A 19,707-nucleotide genomic window follows, 5' to 3' on the forward strand; every position below is an offset into this window, starting at 1 on the left:
CTTTCACTACTGGATTCCTTGAATGCTGGTCCAGGGAGTAACCTAACTTTCCTTTAGTGACCAAAGACTGCTTCTCAACATTTTATCTTCAACATGTCCATCAAAAGAAAGGCAAACCACATGATCTAGGGGATAAATGAATGAACTTGCAGACTGAAATGACAAGAACAGGATTAAATATGATTCACACCTTCCAATGTGAATATGAATCTTTATTCCATATGTAGAATTAATCTATTTGAAGAGGCAGAAAAGTGAATTTAGACTGCATGGTAACTGACCATAAACCATCACTGTATGCACCAAACCCCTTAAACTTATTTCCAGTAGAGGCAGTGAAAATAGTAATGTCTTCATGCAAGTCAACAGAGGAGCACACTGTTCTCTAGTTATTGATAAAAGAAAAGAGAAAGCTCATCAGGTGCAAAGAAGCTCCACTCAGATGAGAGTGATGAATGGGAGCCTATAATTTCAGAAGGGACAAAAATTGCTCAGCTCACTGAACAAAACAATGGCTGGATGGAACAAGACTGTGTTCTGTAAAGACATCGTTTGTCAATGCCAATGACAAAAGGGAGCTGTTTGAACTGAAGGATAATACTGACAATGACTAAATAGATATAAACTAACCCTAAATAAATTCAGGCTAGAATAAAGAGGGGAAAGCTTCCCATTAGAGAGGAAATATTTACAACTGCTTCCCAACAGAAATGAGCAGCATGGTGAACCTGCTTTCAGAGTGGAGTTCAGGAAGCTCCACAATCAGATTACATGCTGCCATAGCCTACCAGAGTACTAAACCAGACCATAACCACAAAGATTATACACGGTACTAGTACAGGGCTAAATTAAGGTCTAATCACGATAATGTGACTGACTGCACAAATTTCCATGTAAGTCTTTCAAGACTGTTTTAATGCAAATCATTGTTTCAAAGTAATGTTTTATTCATTGAGAGAATGCCATAAGGTACCAGAACAAAATCAAATTTATGCAAAACATCTTTTCAACAAGCTTCTGTCTGTAGGAAGAAGAACAGTATGAGTGTTAAACCACATCTGCTTCCCGTTCCACAAATACAGCAGCAAAACCTGATAAGTGTTTTTCTAATGCATGTACATTCACAGACATCTTCAGGCCCTAAGAAATACATGTACTATCATTAACATACAAAGTTCTGTACAAAGACTGACCACAAATACAAAGAAAAATAACTTAAAAAGGGAAATTGTTTCTACAGGCAGATCTAGGTACAATATACAGCTTACTGTTGCACAGCCACTGCAAACACATTTAGGAAGGTCACAAATTTGAAGTACCTTTCATAAAATTTCCATTTTTCCAAATATGTAGTTAGTTCCACACTAGAAAGTAAGTGCTACAATAAATTTGGATGAAGAGTTAAAAGAGGAAAAAAAACTGTGAAGTTACAAATAAGTTGCAAAATATCATGGTCATAAAGGAATAATAAACAGGATGCAAAAAGAAAATGCTGGGAGTTACAACAAAGATGCTGGTTTTGGTGAGGGAGGAAAAGTGCTATCATAAAAAAGCAAAAATTATAATGTTCAACTTTTGATAAGGTGATCAGTGTGACTTAGCATGTGTTAAGACATGTTTTCTCCTATGTTTGTATACAGAATGACAGCAAGATTCACCAAGCACAAGGATCTTTTCAAATTTTAAAATGTTCTTGCTCTCTCTGTCAAACAAATCAAGACTTTTCACTCTCTTATGGTTTTTAAAAGACTCAAACCAACAGAAATAAATGTTACCCTCAGAGAGAAAAGAAGAAAACATTTGCTGTTTAAAAAGTTGACTATACATAAAGAGCTAATTTAATATCAGGACTAACAAACCACAGTAAGATTTTTCATTATAGTAAGATTTTTGCATCCCACCATGAAACAGGAGAAAGGTATATATTTTAGAAAATAGCAGCCACTTTCCTAAGTTGTAATAGAATCAAAGTATCCCTTTAAGTAAACACACAAGCAAACAAAGTTTTGGAGCTGAAAACATCAATTTCATTGTCTGGATATCATGGTGCTCTGCACAGTCAATTCCTGAATCATGTAGCTTTATCTTTTTACATCACTGCAGGAAGAAATTAAAAATTATAAAAAACAAAGCCTGTCAGATGGCATCATGTAGAACTTGATTCATCTTTCTATCTGCTTTCAGATATAAGCAATTCTATTTCATAGTTTTGTTTCTGGAATCACCTTACTCAGTTGTGGTGCAAAATACAGCTCATTATTAGAGAGTTTACCAAGTTTCAAGAAATTACAAAGCAATGCAATTCAGGCACATTTGAGAGCATAACCATCTACCATGAGATATGCTTTCTGCTCAGAAGCACCAAGTACACAGAACCACCTGGTTTGGCCACTAACTTCAACCTTGCGCTGTTTTCACTTATGGCTTATCACCAGGAAGGCAGAGCAGCAATTAGATTTTCACTTCCACCAGCCAGTTTTAATATATTCCACTTCAAAGTCTACAACAACTGCACTTCAGAGTGTCAGGAAATGAAAACTCCTGTTTCCATTTGATATTTCAGAAGGACCTCAAGGGGAGAAAACCAAGTCATCCCAACAGGAATTTTGCCAACTTGTAATTATTGGACTCCCTACTTGCTAATGTGCATGAAGGATCAATATAAACTTCCTGTCAATTACTGAAATACAACACAGTGTTACTGCAGGCTGTAACACAGGACCAACACTGACTTAGAAATAAAAATTATAAAATAAATTTTAAAAAATGGGAGTATGGGGTATTTGGTTTTAAGCTACAAGATCCATTTCTTATGTTGCATAATTCTCCTTTCCAAATACTAAACTAGCCTTGATTTTCTTTACTGGGACATTAATTGAAGGTACAACTTGAGCAATTCAGCTGCAACTTGTACTGGACACCACATTTCTAATAACCAAATGGGAAAAATACTAAAGGAAACAAATACTGAAGGAACTAGTGAACTGTATAAGCTGTGTATGAAAGCTTCCTGAGGAACTATAAAAATGGGTACACATAAATAACAACACAAATCAATGAATCTTTACTGAGACTACTAGATCTTCCTCAGAATTTAAAATAGTATCAGAAATCTATGGAGCAAGATCACATAGATCATAGGAATAATAAAATTAAAAGACAGATAAAACAGCACAGAAAAATATAATGAAGTACATTACAAAAGAATGCTGCATTAATTTATCTCTGTATAGAAACTGTCATACTATTATGAGAAAAACTGTAAGGCATAAATAAGAGGGAGGGAGTAGATACAACAACTAGGAGTACTACACAGGAAAAGGAAGACCTGAAAAGGGAAAGAACAGCTACCTAAATCTCAGCCAGACAGAAGCTACAAGAAGGCAATGTGGAATCTAAAGGATTTATATGGGGGAAGAATTGAAAAGAAATATTATTTGCATTACTAAAGAAGAGCATTCTGATGAGCACTAACAGGCTGAACCAAGGAAAAGAGAAGTTTCAGTAGGACATCTAGAAATCTAGCACCTGGCAGCAGCAACATCTCCCAAAAGAAACCATGAATTCTGGAAGAGTTTCAAACAGAATGCACTGCAAGAAGGAAACAATGCACCATGGGTGAAGAGAGGTGGCAAACAAGGTAGGAACACAGGCTCCTTCCCAAGGCCAGCACCAACTCAGATGCATACCACTGATGTGAGCACACTGCGTTCCAGTCGCACGTGTCTCAGCCCAGCAGCAGAGCTGCTTCCAGTAAGTCCAAGTGCTGGGACAAGGCCAAAACAACTGAAGGCAACATTGCTGCTGCAGAGCTGGTGGCCAGCTGGAAGTTTAAGTGTTTGAAGTCAGAATGCAGGGCAGCGCTTCTAGACCTTCTAGGCTGCTTCTCCCTTGCTGGGCCTCCATTTCTCCAGGATAGCACAGCACAGATATGTAAGCTGATATCCTTCTGAAGAGGTAAACCATTGCAGTGATATACTGGATTGGGGAGCGGTAAAGAGGCAATTTCAGGAAAAAAAATTAATTATTAACAACACAATTTGATTTTTATTTCCAGTTTACATTTATAAGTGGTTCCAACATACTGCATCAAGTGATACATTCCAATTTATGGTTTTACACACTTTATATTCCAGCTGCAGAATTCATTCCCTTGGTATTCATCATACTAGTCCAGCTAATATTTTTAGATGGTTTTAGTCTGATTACACTATTTCATGTTACACTTGTGTTCTTTAAAACAATCAAAGAGTATTTAGAAGAGAAAGCTCTCGACACTGCTGACTAACAAAACACACACAAGTAAGCTCAGTTCAAACCTGTAAAGTGTGGGAGTATTTTCTTATGCACAAGCCTCTTTAGAATGCACATCCTACAAAAGCCCTTATTATAAACTGTTTCTAAATAGCCCTAGGTTACAATTAAGCTATCCTTTTCCTTACCCTCATCTCTGCAAACTGGTATTGTATAGTAAAGGCATTTGAAAATTACAACCTAACAGAAGACTATACTAACACTGACTGTTTCTTAGGTAAATTATACTAAAAAAATGAGAGAAAGCTAATACTTAAATTCATATTTTAAAGCTCCACTTGTTTCTTCATAAGAAAACAATACCCTTGAAGATATCCTTGCAATCCCAGAAATACAACAGTTGTGTTTATAGTGCAAATTTAAATTTAGACAGTGAAACATTTATTGCAGGGGTAAATAAATTTTTGCTCTTTCCCCTCAAATCTAAAACACATTGGTGACCTATTTAGTCTCCTTTACTGCAAGGTCTAAGCAACCCCAGTCTTCTGTCTCAATATCCCTGCAAGACAGGCTGGATAAAGCTGCCTGAATCACAAAGAAACCTGTATAAAACTGAAGTCAGGACCTTCAAACACCAAAGTGTTCCTCTAGCCACTTGACCATCCTCAGCCACCACAATAAAATTGAATGAGTTCATCACACCACTTCTCGTAAGTAAAGCTGCAAAGTCACGGTAAGAGCTGGGTACTTTCCAAAACCAATGTTTTTGTTACCAATTCTCATGGTTAACACAATGAACTTCTCCTCCTGGAATTCTTAAAGGCTATCACAAGTGAAGAAAAAGTGCATAAAGCCCCAGAACTTGCACTGATTTTATTTTTTTTTGAGGAAGGGTCCACTTCTGATTTTTTCTGAGGGATCTGTCTCAAAACTTTTCATGAGTGAAGTCTGAGATCAGCATGAACTGCCTTCCCCAGAAGAGCATTAGAAGGGCAGATTAAAATGTGGAGGACCAGCTGTGAAGTTTAACAGATAATTATGAAAGCAATTGCAATGAAAATATTCTGAGGTGATAGGCCAGAATAAGGATAGCTACAACACCTAAATTAAAAAGACAAGTACTGTCTTCTCTTTTGAAGCCTATTATCTTACTGTAGTTGCACCTTTATCACACCAATGCCTGTCACAAGCACAGGGCATGGTGGAACACTAATAAATGGTTTTTACATTTTGAATATAGCATTACCTGAAAAATAATAGTATTTAGAAACACGATAATAAAGATAAAAGCATCTATTCATGATCATTTTTTTGAGACTGCAGGAAGCAGCTTGGACAAATATGATAGTATACACCTTCTTTACATGACATTTTATTCTCAATCCAAGAAATTAACAATTAACCAGACTGCAAGAAATAAACTTGCATTACAGCCAGATGCTATGCCATTCTGTCATATTTTAATATTGCTTTCCTAGGTATGGGAAATCACATGCAAAAGAAAGCATAATTTCTCTAATAAGCATGAATCTAAGATGATAGCAAGCACACCAATTACTCTGAAGTACACCTGGAAGGATTTTGAAAGCAAATTTAAAGTAAAAACAGTTGACATAGGCAGATGATTTGAAATACCAATCTAGAAAGCTCACTAAAAGCAAGTGCTTACATCTGGAAAATGCAATCAAAGTCTAAAGAGATTAGGCTGAGATGATGTAAAGTTAGAATATTACATGCAATAAGCTTGTTGCTGAAGGGCAGATTTGCTTCTTTTACATCCTTTACTGGAAAACAAAATAAAACCTAATTTAAATGTTATTTTAAGGCAGGTTGATGATGTCAGACTGTAAGGAAATAACAGACATGGAGATTACTGTTCAGCCCCTGGTAAAACTAATCAGTGACCAACATATCACACTGATCATCCATGTAATTTTCATCATTCTTAACTCCTTCCAGCCATCCTTCTCCTATCGTGACATCAGCATCCTGGCTTCCTGTTCAGTGTCTACACCAACTCCTTTAAGTCTAAGGGTCTGTCCAGAAGAGAAAGCACAGATTTTAGCAGCTGACACCTTTGAGCTACCAAGTACATCCAACCCAGCATCTGTCAGTCCTCACTACAGCACGAAAACCAACTTGAGGCACAGAAGCTGTGGGTATCAGCCCAGAGGCTCTGGAAGGACTGTCCCAGGCACTATGCAGTGACAGAGGAGAGCTGAGCCTTAGGGGAGCCCAGCATGCTCACGGGATGGTGAGCAGCAGAGAGAAGCCAGTGCTTCTCTCCAGGTATTTGTAGCTTTAGCTTGGGTAGTCCATCTTCAACATCCAAATCCTCTCACTTTCTTCCTTTTCTTACTATCAATATGGATTTCCCCTGGGTGTCCAGGACAGTTAAAGCCTTTTCTACTAATGACTCGTGCCATTCTTTTGCCCTACTTGGACGGCAGGAAATTAAAGGTGAAATACTACGTGACAACTGTAGGAGAACACATGAGGATAATGAAACTGGTCAACTACAGCCTGATTCAGACACACCACAGCCACTCAAATACTGATTGGTGACATTCATCCTCTTATCATCAGTAGTCATAAAAAATTCCTTCTGCAAATAACCATCTTTTTTCTTTTTTTTTTTTTTTTCAGGGCTGCCTTAAATGAAAAACCCTAAGGCTACCTGGAACATGTGACGGCAACTGGTCACAGAAATGACCCAGAATCATCTTCACTCCTAAATATCTAACTTTATTGCTTTTATGTAGGTACTTCATTTCTCCAAAGTCTTCATAACCTTTTCCAGTTCACATAACAACCTCCAGCAAAAACTTTCAAAAGTTATCACTCAATTCAATAATGCAAAAATCAAAAGTTGTCACTCCTAGTTTAAAACTAACTCGAAGTGTATTCTTCAGTTATTGTCTCATTGTCATTTCAAGACAACCTTGTTCATGCTTGAAAAATAAAAAAAAGAAAAAAAAGATTAGCAATCATCAACCACATATCTTGGCAAAAGCTATTTTTCTGGAGGGGAAATGAAGCTTCTCCACAGACAGAGTAAGATCAAAGTCCATATCTTAAGTATTTCACAGTCTAAACTAAATAAAGGAAGAGATATAAAATACATTGAAGGTTCAAACTTTAAACACTATCTTTTTGTTAAAAACCTAAATTAATATAGTACCTACACAATAATAGTTCATAAAGTGTGTGGCAGGAATTTGGGCAGAAATCTATTTTACTGAATAAGATACAAAATAGTTGAAAACCATATACAAATTAACCATGTTCCCAACAGAAACGTGGCCGAAAGGCTGGCAGAGGAAATCTTCCAGAGGAAACGCCTGAGACGATTGTAGAAAAAAAAAATACAAAAGTCAAGTGGAAATCAGCATGGAAGAGCTTGGAAGGAAATGCACTTAAGAAACGGAAATTGCTTTACAGTATTTCTCTGCAACCCAGAATAAAGGGGAAAAAAAGGACATGAAACATTAAATTGGGATAGGCTCAAAAGAGTTTCAGCATTTCAGTATTGTACTGATGTTAAGCATTGTGCAGAAGAATATATTCTGAGGAGCCTTGCAGGATTGTAAAACTTGGGCCTTGAAAGACTTAACAGCCACCAAAACTCTGAGTGAAAAGCAACTGTGGGATCACAGATCACAAAGGCATAGCAGTTTGTTTAAGTGAATGAAAACAACATCTGCTGTATGATTTCACTACCACAGCGCATTTCTCTGCTGCTTTCCAAGGCACTGACACAATTAAATTGAACTGATTCTTAGAGAGACACTGCGCTCACCAGTAGCACAAACCAGCAATGATCCTCTGGATCTTTTCTAAAGAAAGCCCTGAACTTACACATTGCTACTGCTAGCAGCAGCTTATGGAGATACCATTAAACTGGTATGAATAGAAGCACATTGCTAACATTTTTTCTACATTTTTGCTACTAAACTGAAAAAAATAAAGCAAAAAGTTTTGTTTCTCTGATTTTCCAGGCAGTTTACTCACACACTGGGGTCAGAACATTGTGTATAGTTTATTCTTTCTGCTTATACAGCTCATTTTCACAACTGTGAAAAAGACTTGGAAAAAAGAAAAGAAAAAAAAAGACAACACATCTATTTTCATTCATGAACAAAATATTACCTGGAGCAACTCTGAGTTTATATATTTGTAGATTTTTTTCTTAATTCCGTAGGATTTAAAATCTAAAAAAAAAAAAAAAAAAAAAAAAAAAAAAAAAGGTGTGTATACTGTAGAAAAAATGCAGGAATACCAGTAGAAATACACCTGGCACCACCATGCAATAGACACCAAAGCAGCTTGGCTGCTGCAGTCTGGGGTCAGCACCAGACCTGGAAGTCTCTGGCAGGAAAGCAGCACTACAAACTCCCTCCAGGAACAATCAAATTTGTAATGAGACTCACACAAATATGAAAAGGTTTGCTGTGCAAGAAAGGGTAAGTACTTGTAGAAGAAAAATACACTCATTTTACCTAGAAGTAATGTAAACTCTCTGTGACAACAAATTCAGTTCATCAGTTCTGTTGGTCATTTTAGCTTCCTGTTGCAGATGACCCATTTGATTTCAGAGCAAGCCAGATCTGCAAAGTGTCTTCCTCAAAGACATACAAGTAATTTTTCAGTTATCTCAGGGTTTCCTCAATGACACTTAAAATACCCATTTGAAGGGCTCACAATAGCATGCTTTCCAGTCAGGAAGCAGCTCTTTGCTTGAACAAACAAATGGCAAACAAATGGTGTTGACAAGACAGGATGAAGAAAGAGATGTCATTTGTTCATCAGGTTAACACAGAAATACCTCTGTCCCAAGACTGAAAGTGTTCAGACTAATTTTAATGCTCAGAGCTCTAAAGGACTTCTTTGAGCTAATACTGTATCTGTTTCCCAGATGCTGATTCTTGTTCAAATGAAAATCCTTATCAAACAGGAATTAGCAATTACTAAAAATCCAGCCTACAGAGCAGTGGCATCATGAGCTTACTGCAAATAATGAGCTCATTAAAGCATTGTATAAATCAAGAGCTTCTAGGGTCATGTCTTATGACTATTAAGTTGATACCTTGAAACCCTACTAGTTGGAATACATACAAAATTCATATCAAATTCATACAAAACATACCGACGTTCAGCTCACCCCTAACACCATGTGCTTTCCTAATTCTGTTTGTCTGCTTTCTTGTCCAAAGGTCTAAATCTTGCCTTCTCAAATATAAAAGTTAAGTCTCAAACAAACATCCTGAACCTCACCCAGTTTAATCAGGCCACACTTGTTCTTTTTTCCAGTTACTCTGTTTAGAGAGGAGAATTGCAGTATTACCTGGACTTGGCTAAGGAAAAATACCTTCCTGTTCACAAAGCCAGCCAGAGATTCTTGAAGAGACACACACTCTGCACATACCATTTCAGAGTCACTCCAAGGACACTGCATTCAGAAAACACATCCACTTCAATCAAGGAACAATGTAAAACCAAATATAAGAAACTAAAGCCTCAGGACACAGCTGGGAAATAGACATGCTGCTGGACACTAATCTCAAATTTGAAATAAAGTTTGGAATTTCCTTCAGGAAAGTGCTGCAATGTGCAGGGCAGGCTGAGTCACCAGTTGGTGGAGAAGCAAAGAACTGAAGAGGAGAAATCTTGTAAGGCTGAGGAAGGGGCACAAAGGGTGTAATCTCACCACTGAGACTGACAGAGAGAACAACTTCTGCCTCCCGAACTCCAGACATACTGAAGTAGGTACTCTGCTAGAGGATGATGGACCTGACTGTAAAGGAGATAATGATCCTGGAGATGCTGACTGCAGTGATCATTTAGAAACATCAGTTTTTCAGTCACTGGTCACAGTGTACATGCAGCATATTTCTTCAAGGAAATTAATTTTTAGAAACAGAAAAAAAATATCATGGTTAGACACTTCGTTTTTTTGAGCTAGCACAAAAACTCTGAAAATTTATAATTGCCTTTTCAAGTACAAAGAAGGGTCTGTGCCTGAAATCTTAAATCTAAATAGTACCCAGCAAAATCACTGAGCCTCTACACAGAGCTTGCCTATATAGGCATATTCAGATCAATTAATGGTAAATGATTGGCACTAAAGCAGTGTTGCTCTGGGTTGGTTTTTTTTATTGCAACGTTCTCTAGAATTTCTCTCTTCCTCACACATTCTTTTTCAACTGTAGTACTTCCACAAAGACAGAATAACCAAGCACCTTTAATTCATGCAGCAGCTCAGCTTCTCTGCTAATGGATGGAAGAATGAGTGTAATTAATGAGGCAGGTACAAAGAGCCTCCCAGCTAGAAGGCAATCTAAGGTAGGTAGCTTTGCCCTGATAGCCACTTGCAAATGGGTTCTCTTCTAGCATTATCATGTCCTGTTTAGACACACATTTTGAATTAAAAGAACTCTTTGCATTTTATAACCTTTCATGAGCCACAAACCTTTCCATGATCCTCTTGAAATAGTCAGAGAAACAGAGAAACAGTGTGTGAGCACTTGCACATGTTGCAAGACAAAACAACCATACGCTGCTGAGCTGTTGGGACTGAAGACAATTCCCAGACTTATTTGAACATTTTTGCATCAATAATTAAGTCTTTCTTCTTTAAAGAGAAAAAAAAATCTTTCCTATTTATCTGTGAAAGGCACCAGAAAATATAGAAAATGCATTACATAAATAGCAGTTTCATACACACAAGACACAGCAAACCCCAGACTGAAGACTTTTTGTCTTTCAATTACGACAAAAGTTTTTAATCTGTGAGTAAAAGCTCATTAAAAGTAACTTAAAAGTCAGCAGTGTTCCTTTACAATCATTTATTTTACATTAATCTTCCTATTTCTAGCTACAAATATATATTCTGCAAATTCATATCATGGAATTCATAAAACTGTCTGCCTCAGTTTGGACAGAAAAAAATTAAATTGTACAAATGTCACCATTTGGAGTGGCAGATGTCCAACTGCTAGCTGTACAAGTACTGAATATGAAGCACTAATTATAGAGTAATCAAATGCTTTGTTAAACCATATCTAAGAATTTTATTGTCACTTAATAACTACACATATATTAGTAGATAAACACACGTGGTCCATTAGCACAGCATCTGCCAGGTTTTAAGCATACCCATAACATGATGGATAAATAAGAACTGACGATTGGAGAAATCAACTTGCCAAGAGCCTTTGACCCCATCTTTCAATGACGGCTTGTGGGAAAACTGAAAATTAAGCTGTCATGAGATCAAAGGAGAGCTGCATCATGGATGAAAGATAAAAAGCAAGGAAGAATTAAAAATAATATAGAAATCATCAGTGGTGTCAAAATGCATCAAAACTGTGTGACAAGACTATCTTTAGGCAAAAGCCAAGAATGTACTTTTACAGCCTAGGAAAGGAAATAAGTTAATGCAACAGTATTTGCTACTGATTCAAAACCAAATAGAAAGAAACTTTAAAAAAGTGACAGCAGAGACCATCTGGCTTATGATTTTGCTTCTGCTATATTATTTTTTGGAGAAAGGAACCCCTCTTTCAACTTCTTTTTGTCTGCAGCACAAAAAGCAAGCTAGAAGTGTTCATCCTAAAACGCGCTGCACAGCTGAGCACTGTTCTGCACACTCCACTTGACTTTACACTCACCATCAATTAGTTTTATGCTTCCTTTACCCTCTTGCTTGCAGTATCTCCTCAGTTCAGGGAGCTCCCTCAAGAAGCCAAATAAATTTCCAGAGGAAAGTTGTGATGTGGTTTCCTCCAATGCAGTCATTAAATTTACACACTCAAATCTCTTTCAGTCTTAAAGTCTACAGGTCTGTGACATTGTCTTCTGTTAAAGCACTCTTTAGAACTCATCTGTGTCATGTCATCTTTAAATCACTCCATCTCAGTCAGGCAGTTGGGCTGATCACACCCAATTAAACTTGATGATGTTTCCCTCATCTGCCACTTTATCACTGAAAGAACAGGAAGAGTTCTTGAAGGCAGACAGTTGGCTTTATTTTAGTTTTTTCTTACTTTCACTTAGAGAGTACCTAGGCCAACAATCTCTGGCTGCTTTCCAAAGCCTCTGGCAAAAAAGGCAAAATGCAACAAGACACCCACGAGGAACAAGTGACAATACATATGTGGCAGTACAAATTCAACATTAATGACATTATTCTAAGTTTAAGTAAATTTTGCAAGTTTTTATGTTTTAGAGTAATGAACTCCATAGAAAATAGAGATCTGTGCATCTCTGGCAGCTGTATTCTCTGAGCAGTGCCTAAAAGGGAACAGCAATATTTTTGTGTCACTGTTCACGATGTCAAGAATGCTTGGACAGCACTCTATGCCATCCAATGTATGAGGTAAAGAGATATCTCACATTGAAGAACACAAGTCACCATAATCTTATCTCAGTCTCTTGTCTGAGGCAAAAATCAGAAGCTTGAAGGAAGCGGAACAAAAATAGCTAGAAACATGGGCAGATTCTCATGACATGGGTGCGTTTTTTTCCTAAATAAGAGTCCCATAAGGAAATCCCAGTTACAAGAAGTCACTTACAAGATTTCTAATGAAAACAAAAACTAATGGATTTAACTCTGGTAATGATAATAATAACAAAAAATTTCTTATATGAAGATATCAGAACATGCTTAGACAAGACCAGAAGCCAAAAAAGAAACAAATTTCACCAATTCCTTGAGAAGCCTGAAGCAATGTTCTAGATGCTCACTGCTGTAAATGCCAGCATAAGGATATACTATCTCTAAACCTGTCATGTTGTAGATGATGTATATTACTCACAGACAATGATAGCTCAAAGCAACATAACTGGAAACATGACTCAAGTTTGATCCAAACTGGAACACAGCATTCTGTTGATAATAGCAACAAATTCGCCCCCATAATTCTCCTGACTGAGGAATTATAAGCCCTCATGTACCACACAGGGCTCCTTTTAATCTAAAATATTTGTTTGAATTTATACTACTCTACATGCTTTCAGCAAAGGGAGTATGTGAAGATTGCTTATATTCACTCATCATATTCTACAAGAGAAACTCTTCTTACAGGGATGACTGAATGCAAGAAGGGTAAGGCTCCTGTGATAGACATTCACGTCAAAACAGACCCCAAAAACTCAATGCTACGTGGGCTCAACTGGCCTGAAACATCAAGTCTGCTAAAATAAGGAGTAAGCTGTAGCATTTGAGCGATAAGTGCTAAAGCCCAGAACTTATATTTGCCCTTTTTCTATTGCCTGTGTGGGAGGATGGCGGGTTTATGCTTTACTATTTTCTCTTAATCAAGTGTACAAAAGTTTGGATAATTCAGCTTTCAAGAACCGGGACCTGGAAAGGTTTAGATTAAAGAAGGAAAAAAACCCCCATGTCTACTACTTGCCCTCCAGCACACAGGAGTCAATCAATGAGAAACCCTGAAAAAGGAATTACTCCACCATACAATAGGTTCGATCAGCGGGGGTTATAAGACTCATTTTAAGGCTTAACAGAGTTAAGCTTGCAAAACAATTCTTTTTAACTGGTTTTCCATTTCAATTGGTTTAATATTCTACAGACGGATGTAGAGCAGTTAGTCATCCACCTCCACAGGGGAGAAAAAGTGACTAGATGCAGACTCAGAAAGGCAAGAAAAAGTATTTTTCATTATTAAAAAAAATGAACTTTTGAATAAATGCCACTGTGTTTGGGATACATCAAGGGAATTCAAGTATTAAGTGCTACACCACCACCTTACCTCACTTCCCCATCTCTCACTACGTACAATTGATAAGCTGCTATCATTTACACTAGTTCTTTAAGGAGTAAAGCTCAAGGAACTGCATGTGGGCTTTTGGAACACAATGTAGCAATTTTGTACTAAAAGGAGCATGTCAAAACCAAATTGCTCAATGTCACAAAAACGTAATTTGCACAAGCTTTCGTTTGGTTCTTTAGCCTGCAACCTATTTGGTTTGGACCTGCCAGTATTCTTCAATCTTTGGGCCTCCAAGGTTTCTTAAAAATTATTAGTAACAAACATTTCATGCAAAAATTTTTACATACAATCAGCTGTACCTGATTCATACCAAGTCAGAAATGGATTTTCACTCTTCTGTAATGTAAAACTTCAAATAATATCCCCAGAACACTTATTGTCTCAGACCCTGAAAGCACTCTTAGAGAACCACTGCTGAAGAAAATCTAACCCATCTTGGCATCTGGACTGAAATTAGCTGCTGTTAACCCTACACCACAGCGGGCTTACTTACTGTTTTGCATTTTAAACTTAGACCATTTAAATGCTTTTCATTACAGCACAGCCCTTATATACAGGTTTTTTTCAGTGCAACTAACAGACCAGCAAACTGTGGTCCCAAACACCAAAACTGTAAGGAGGGACCAGACCTTGTATAGTTACTCCCTTTTTCTTCAGAACACAAGCCTTTCTGCCTCCCATTACTCTCATCCTCATCTTCCTTCTCCTGAATAATCCAAAAGTAGACAAAAAGTATCAGTTAACAAGGCCAACAGTGTGGGGATTATTTTAGAAATTTACATGCTAGTCAAATTCATTTTTACATTAGTGAAGAAACAGAACTTCCTCTTCCCTATGAGAATTATCTGCAAATTATGCTTGACAAAAAGGAAAACACACATATACATACTGTGCAAAAGTCTATTCTATTTAGACTTCTAAGTTTGTTCCTTTTTAAGAGTATTTAATTTTATTTCCCTTTCAGTCAGCCTGCCTCTTCTCAGCCATAAATCTACACACTAACTTCCTTTTTCCTCTCAGCTTCTAAGCTGCTTATCCTGCCGTTGTTCATTTCAGATCCTGTTCTTCCAATTCCTACACACTGAACCCTCTTTCACAATTATTCACTTTGGATCCTCACCCATGTTGGGGTTTGCAACCAGGAGTCACAGCTTGGCATGGAAACCCAGAACCTTCCATCTTCTGCATGTCAAACTCTTCCAAACCACTGCTGAAGCATCCCAGCTATGTGAAAGGCCTCTGCAGATTGCCCACTTCAAGCACTTCAGGGTAGGTGAGCCTGGTCACTTTAGCACCCAGGGCCCTAACACTTCAAAGGCAGCTACGTACCTTATGCGTGTGAAAATTTTTTGTAGTACAGGGCGTATGCCAGGCAGCGGCACATAATTATAACTGCTACACCCTTTAAAGTCACTGCCCAGGACACAAAAATATTTAGTTTTTCAACAAAACCTCAGTGACATAGGGCTTGATATTTTATCACCTGCAAGACACTCCTTTCTCAAGCACCTGATGGATCACCCTGTAGTTGAAGCCCCTTCTTTCTTTCCTTAAAACATGCCAAATCCTGACTGTTTCTGAATAACAGAGTTTTGAGGTCAAACCAATGGCCTGCTCTCTTGCCAGTACTCTGAGCTGTCCTAAAAGACAATCACATGAAACAGAGAGACCCTTGAAGTTTCACTGAACTCCCACCACCTGCAGCAGAGCCACCTGATTGATGATGGTCTTCACGAGGCACCAAAGACCAGCTGGGCGAAGGTGTCATTCCTGGGTGAAGCATATCTTGCATAGGAAGATACCTTTTCTCTCCCTGAGCAGTTTCACCTGGTTTGACAGTCCAGGCTGGGCAGATGGTTCCACCTCAAGGGGAGCAGAGTGAGGAGTGACAGGCCGAGCACGACTCCAGCGAGGGTCCTTCTTCACCCCTGCCTGTGTGCCACAGAGCCAGCCCAGCTCCCAGGATAACCCCCAGGACACACCTCACGGGCCACCCCAGCCCAGTCACCGCCGCAGGCCCCCGGCACCCCCACCCTGCCATCCCTACGGACGCAGGCCGAAAGGACACGCTGGGGAGAGAGGGGCTACACCATCCCGTGCTTCCGACGCGGATTTGTGGGGAAGGCGGTAAAAAACACCTATCTCCAGCCACCAGGGCTGGCTGAGAGGTAGCAGCACCTCACCCCGCAGGAAAGAGGGGCCAAGGAGGAGGAGGGATTCCCCCGCCGCAGGGAGAGAGCACGAAGGGTTGCGGAGAGGGAGAAGGAGGCGGCGGTGGGACGCGGCCCCCGGGGCCGGGGCAGGACCCGCGGCCGGAGCGGACACTCACAGAACTCGGCGATGTAGTAGGAGACTGCGTAGTTCTCCTCGCACCACTCCAGGGTGGAGGTCGGCGGACCCCAGTAACCCTCCCGGTCGGCGGCCGGAGCCATCGCGGCGCCCGCTCCAGGCTAGAGCGGAGCCAGGGCACGGGGCAGCGGAGGCAGAAGGGCGCCGGGCCCGAGCGCGGCGGCGGCGGCGGGAGAGCGGGCGGGGCCGGCGCTGGGCCCGCCCGGCGGGGCGGAGCCGCGGTCGCCATGGGGACGGGCTGCGGCCTGTCGGACGGAGCAAACGGGGGCGGAGAAACACCTTGTGGTGAAAAACGTGGATGTGGGGAGTGTGTGGGGAAGCACCGGTACCGGGCGTGTTTGGCTCTCAGGGGGTCCGCGCGATGCCCCTGTGGGGATGAGGCGGGACGTGAAACATCACGGCGCTCTCCTCAGCCGCTTTTCAAGCCGGTCTGGGGGCAGTGAGGAGGTTTCCTCCCTCAGCTTACCATTCCTTTTTTCTTTATAGACTTCATGAAGGGTTTGTGAGGCGAGCGGGGCAGCGTGGCCTTCATGTTGTTGAAACACAGCTTCACAGCATCGTAGAATGATCTGGGTTGGAGGGGACCTCAAGGACCATCCAGTTCCAATCCCCTGCCATGGATAGGGACACCTTCCACTAGACCAGGCTGCTCCAGGCCCCATCCAACCTGGCCTAGAACACTGCCAGGGACAGGGCACCCACAGCTTCTCTGGAGAACCTGTGCCAGAGAAGTGTCTCACCACCTTCGCATTGAAGAATTTCTTCCTGAAAGCAATGAAGAGGCAAGTGCTCCTCATACTCGTGGGCTGGGAGAAGGAAGGAGGCTTTTTATAGCACTGCCTATTAAATGGGGGTTTTCCTCTCCTCTGATGCCTTATTTAGTTTCCTCAGTGCTTACTACGCATACTATACTTACACCCGTAATATGCAAACTGCCTCTCAAGCAGAGTTGGTATCCAGAGGCAAGTACAATCTAAAAACGGAAAGACTTGAGACATAAGGGAAAAGAATAAAGTGTACCAGTAAAGGTCTGATAATGCTGTGTGTGTGTTTTGTGTTTCAGAAGGCGATCCAAAGACTTGAGTAGAAGCTTCGGGCAGACCTTGGGGGCTGTACACAGTGCTTACACCCTGCTGGCCAGCAGGATTTATTACACCTGCATGCATACACACAGACTTCTTTTTCCACATCTTATTTCTTCTCACCTTTCCTCCTGTAAGCTAAGAAATGCCAGTCTAGACACAGACCTTTTCTATTCTAAATACATGGCAGAATGTATACATCTGTGTTGAAGACCATCTTGCCTTCTGAAGTTCAGTTTGTGTATAATTGCTTCCAGCATCAGGTAGAGATGCATTTAACATATATCACTACTTTTCATCATGCTATAAAGCACTAAAATAAAATTTATTTTAGTGATGGCAATGACAATACACCTAAATTGTCAAAACATCATCAAAATGCCTATGGATTTTTATATGCAGACCTGTCTTCCTATATTTTTCAGACCTACATTATTTCCACAGATTTAGAATTTCAAGATTGGGGTCAGACTGATCAAGATGCATAAAACTGACTGTAAACAATGAGGAGGATTCTGGCCTGCTTGATGCACTTTAGCTTTTCAGACTTTTGAAGGTTCAGTTTATGTAGCAAGAAAGTTTGTAGGGCTCTGATTTTTGTTCTCATGATAAACCATTTTAAGATTAGAAGTTCTTGACAGAAAAATAATTAAAAATTTGAAATTGCAGTGGCTCAGAAACTATGGAGAGACCTATTAAATATTTTAAATATTAACTTATAGTTAAATATTAAAAAGTAAATATTTACTCAGCAGGAGCAATTATGGCAAAAACATGGAAAAATGTAGACAATTTTTATAATATTGAATTACAGGTGGCTTTAAATAAATAATTTAAAATTTTGGTGTTTGTTTCTTTTCTCATCACGTGCATGCTGGCCATGAGAAGATTTGCCACCACACTAGAAAAAGAAGTCAGACATGAAAGTAGCTTTAAAATTGGGCAAGATTAATGAAGGGTTTTATGTGGTAGATACCAATAATGTAGATTGTCTTCCATTCTGATTTCCTCAGAAATACAAGAAAAAAATCATAGCTAGGCCCTGATTTCAATCACTATGGAAATTTCATTTATTTTGCACTTTTGTGGAGTATTCTCCATCACAAAATCCATTTACTTCTAACTTGTCCTGTGGCTTGGTTCTCTGCTTTTGAACTCTGGCAAACCTTTCAGTCACTGCACTCAGAAAGATAGTATTGAAGAGGCAGCCTCAAATTATTATAATAGATGATTTTTTTCCCCCTGAAAATATTGTGTAAACTTGATTTCCACAAAACCAACTTTGACTGCTTCAGCTGATACAAGAATACATATTAAAATCAGTACTTTTCCTCTGTAACCTTGAGCTATGCCTTGTTCTGTCCATTACTGCACTGGATATAATGTGACAGCCTAAAGTTCTTTGCATCTAAATGTGGTCTGTCTGATTAAAGGATCAAACCTACCCCATCCAGGCGTTGGGTCTTCTTTATCTGATCTGTACAACATATGGAGGGAATGTCTTTTTTTCTGCAATAGCAAAAACCAAACAGAGCTACTGAAATTCTTATTTTCAGTATTACTAAAAATGTGTTTGTCATGCCAATGGAGTAGTTTCCTGTGGCCTCAGGTTACCTGTGGCAAAGGATCCTCTTTCCATACAGTTTAATGTTGCCCTGAAACCTAATGGCTTAACTGGTCGGTGGGTGGTTGAATAATGTCAGTTTACACCACTAGAGGGATATGTCCTGTCACTTTAATGTGTGGATGCAGTAGTATTTTGCTTGGCAATGGGAAAGGACTGCTGCTCAAGAATGGCACATGTTCAGCTCCTTGTGATTAGGTAAATTCAGGGAATGACACCTTAGAACACTTTTATCTCTCTCTGCTCTGTGCAAACACTTTATCATGGCTTGTGTTGCTGGTTGTTTTATTTCTGCATAAAATGAGACCTAAGAAGCAGATTGTTTAGAACTCATTATGGAGACATATGTTGGGGAAGATTGTACTTATTCCCTCTCATCAGTGTATGTGTGCAAAGGGGAAGATAAAATTTATATAAAATCTTGAAGATGTTTTCACTGCTTGGTTCTCATGATGTTAAAATAAAGATATCAGTCATAAAAAATAAAAATCAATTTTGTCCTACGTATTGCCTGCTCAAATTTTACAGATAATTATCCCAGAATGGTTTGGGCTGGAAGGGATCTTAGTATCCTCTACTTACAACCCCCTACCCCCACCATACGCAG

General features: G+C 39.4%; 1 protein-coding gene and 1 long non-coding RNA gene across 7 annotated transcripts in view; one reads left to right on the forward strand and one right to left on the reverse strand.

Moving 5' to 3' along the window:
• The window catches only part of ACER3 (alkaline ceramidase 3), a 50,698-nt gene extending 33,615 nt beyond the window's left edge, over window positions 1–17,083 (reverse strand). The window contains exon 1 of one of the 5 annotated variants that reach the window (XM_064409806.1): window positions 16,861–17,083. In XM_064409806.1, the coding sequence (XP_064265876.1) occupies window positions 16,861–17,056 (196 nt within the window). In that variant the 5' untranslated portion in view covers window positions 17,057–17,083. Of the gene's footprint in view, window positions 1–11,924; window positions 12,067–15,758; window positions 15,875–16,374; window positions 16,583–16,860 lie in introns of those variants that run through there. The other 4 variants (XM_064409802.1, XM_064409804.1, XM_064409805.1 and 1 more) reach the window with 4 other exon arrangements.
• Window positions 16,624–18,319, forward strand: LOC135294483 (uncharacterized). Of its 2 annotated transcripts, XR_010356580.1 has the most exons (3): window positions 16,624–16,719; window positions 16,881–17,176; window positions 17,458–18,319. It is a non-coding gene; the product is annotated as an uncharacterized LOC135294483 (long non-coding RNA). The 2 variants fall into 2 exon arrangements; XR_010356579.1 differs by lacking the exon at window positions 17,458–18,319 and having other exon boundaries at window positions 16,881–17,431.
• The last annotated feature ends 1,388 nt before the right edge of the window (window positions 18,320–19,707 follow it).

Source organism: Passer domesticus, chromosome 2 (genome assembly GCF_036417665.1).
Source record: "Passer domesticus isolate bPasDom1 chromosome 2, bPasDom1.hap1, whole genome shotgun sequence".
NCBI lineage: Eukaryota > Metazoa > Chordata > Aves > Passeriformes > Passeridae > Passer > Passer domesticus.